Source organism: Chanos chanos, chromosome 4, assembly GCF_902362185.1.
Source record: "Chanos chanos chromosome 4, fChaCha1.1, whole genome shotgun sequence".
Taxonomy (NCBI): domain Eukaryota; kingdom Metazoa; phylum Chordata; class Actinopteri; order Gonorynchiformes; family Chanidae; genus Chanos; species Chanos chanos.
Window position 1 is genome coordinate 53,540,524 of NC_044498.1, and position 2,500 is coordinate 53,543,023.

Below are 2,500 nucleotides of genomic sequence, written 5' to 3' on the forward strand. Positions count from 1 at the left end.
CAAAAAATGTCTTGAAACCTTTAGTGAAGGGAGTGACATGCTTACTGCATTCAGATGCCATGCACATCATCAGCATTATTATACCACACTGTTTTGGTTGTTTTGAAATTGAAACACTGTTGGTGGTCATCGCAAAGTTCTTACTATGGTATTTTAATATTGTGATGTCGTTAAAAACATGCCATTTACAGAGCATTTTTCTTATGAAAATGAAAGGGCTGAACTGTACTCACAAGTTTGTTGAAAGACATTATGAGAAAATTCTGTTTATTGAATGTAATGCATAATAATATAAAATGAATATGTGCAGTGCTCTTTGTCTTTCCTAAACCTCAGAGACTACAAAGAAAAGGAAGAACTCAAAGGTCTGATCCAGGAGCAGCTCAATTCCCTGTCAAAGTAAGTGGAGAACTTGTAATCAAAGAAAGAGATGCTGCTCAATCCTCACATCAAAAGAGAGAGGAGAGAAAATGTATGTTAAAGATGAGAGAGGAGGTGAGCAGCCGCATTCTCCTGCTCCCTGTATGTCCTCCTCCTCCTCTTCCTCAACATGTTTTAATCTCAGTTTAAAGTGGACAAGACATGTGCAACTGTAGTCTTACCTCAGGTTTAATAAACCATCACATTTAATAAACCATCACAATCCAAAAACCAGCACATTTAATAAACCATCACAATCCAAAAACCAGCACATTTAATAAACCATCACATTTCATAAACCATCACAATCCAAAAACCGTCACATTTCACAAACCAGCACATTTAATAAACCATCACAATCCAAAAACCATCACATTTCACAAACCAGCACATTTAATAAACCATCACAATCCAAAAACCATCACATTTAATAAACCATTACAATCCAAAAACCATCACATCTAATAAACCATTACAATCCAAAAACCATCACGTTTAATAAACCATTACAATCCAAAAACCATCACGTTTAATAAACCATTACAATCCAAAAACAATCACAATCCAAAAACCATCACATTTAATAAACCAGCACATTTAATAAACCATTACAATCCAAAAACCAGCACATTTAATGAACCATCACATTTAATAAACCATCACAATCCAAAAACAATCACAATCCAAAAACCATCACATTTAATAAACCAGCACATTTAATAAACCATCACAATACAAAAACCATCACATTTCACAAACCAGCACATTTAATAAACCATCACATTTAATAAACCATCACAATCCAAAAACCAGCACATTTAATGAACCATCACATTTAATAAACCATCACAATCCAAAAACCAGCACATTTCACAAACCAGCACATTTAATAAACCATCACAATCCAAAAACCATCACATTTCACAAACCAGCACATTTAATAAACCATCACATTTGATAAACCATCACAATCCAAAAACCATCAAATTTCACAAACCAGCACATTTCACAAACCAGCACATTTAATAAACCAGCACATTTAATAAACCATCACATTTCACAAACCAGCACATTTCACAAACCAGCACATATAATAAACCAGCACATTTAATAAACCATCACATTTCAGGAACTGTCATGCTTAATATCCCATCACATTTCAAAAGCCTTCATCTTTTATAAACAATCACATTTCACAAGCCCATACAAAGCAGGACTGAGTTATCTTTTGAAATACGTTAGTATTTTCACGTGGAGTCATTTTGTGTGAAAACTGACTCAATGCGTTTGATTTAAACATTTGATTGAGAGAATTTTCAAACGTTGTCATTGCAGTTTTTACACTGTTTTCTCCTCACATAAATAATAGCATTTTACACTTTAACAAATGATGTTGTATCATTTTGTATTGATGAAAAATGTCCAACCTAATAAGATTTTTTTAAATGATGAAATGACTGATGAACTTTGGCTGAAACGTCTAATGCTGCTGTTAGTCTGTGCTGAATGGGGTCTGTCTTAGGCCTTTGATCTGTCTGAAAGTCGCACCACAAACCTGCAGTGATGACCTTTTCCAAAGCCATTTCCTTTATAATGAATTCAAACCAATCTGGGTTATCCTAAAAAATTCTGGTCAGTTTTCAAAGATTGCTTAACTTAAATGAAATGAGAAACTTTGGCTCAGGACAACCTGTTGTCATACACTTTTTAAATAAATGAAAAGGTCTTCGATTACACACCAGTGTAGATAGGACCCTGCAAATGAGAAAAATTTGGGAAATATTGAACAAACTAATTGCATAATGTTTCTTTACTGATGGGGCGCTCTCTCAGGTTGATGATGAAACCAAGGACACAGTGCATGAACACAAGTTTATGTCCATTTGTGAATTATATGGTTTTTTTTTTCAATCTCTCTTCTCTGTTTCCGTTGTCAGTGACATCAAACTTATCCTTCAGGACCCTGAGTTGAACCTCCTGCAGCGTTGCATCCTAGTTTCACGGTGAGGCAGAGACTCCGCCATGTCACTGAGACTGTGAACTCTCTCATGGGGGCCAGGGAAGGGAAGTTATTAAACGT

The 2,500-nt window shown here is 35.0% G+C and overlaps 1 protein-coding gene across 2 annotated transcripts in view; it reads left to right on the forward strand.

The window, feature by feature from the left end:
* The window catches only part of wdr11 (WD repeat domain 11), a 72,181-nt gene that overhangs the window by 54,747 nt on the left and 14,934 nt on the right, over window positions 1-2,500 (forward strand). For both annotated transcript variants that reach the window (XM_030771890.1, XM_030771891.1), the window contains exons 21-22: window positions 337-399; window positions 2,358-2,423. In XM_030771890.1, the coding sequence (XP_030627750.1) occupies window positions 337-399; window positions 2,358-2,423 (129 nt within the window). The remainder of the gene's footprint in view (window positions 1-336; window positions 400-2,357; window positions 2,424-2,500) is intronic.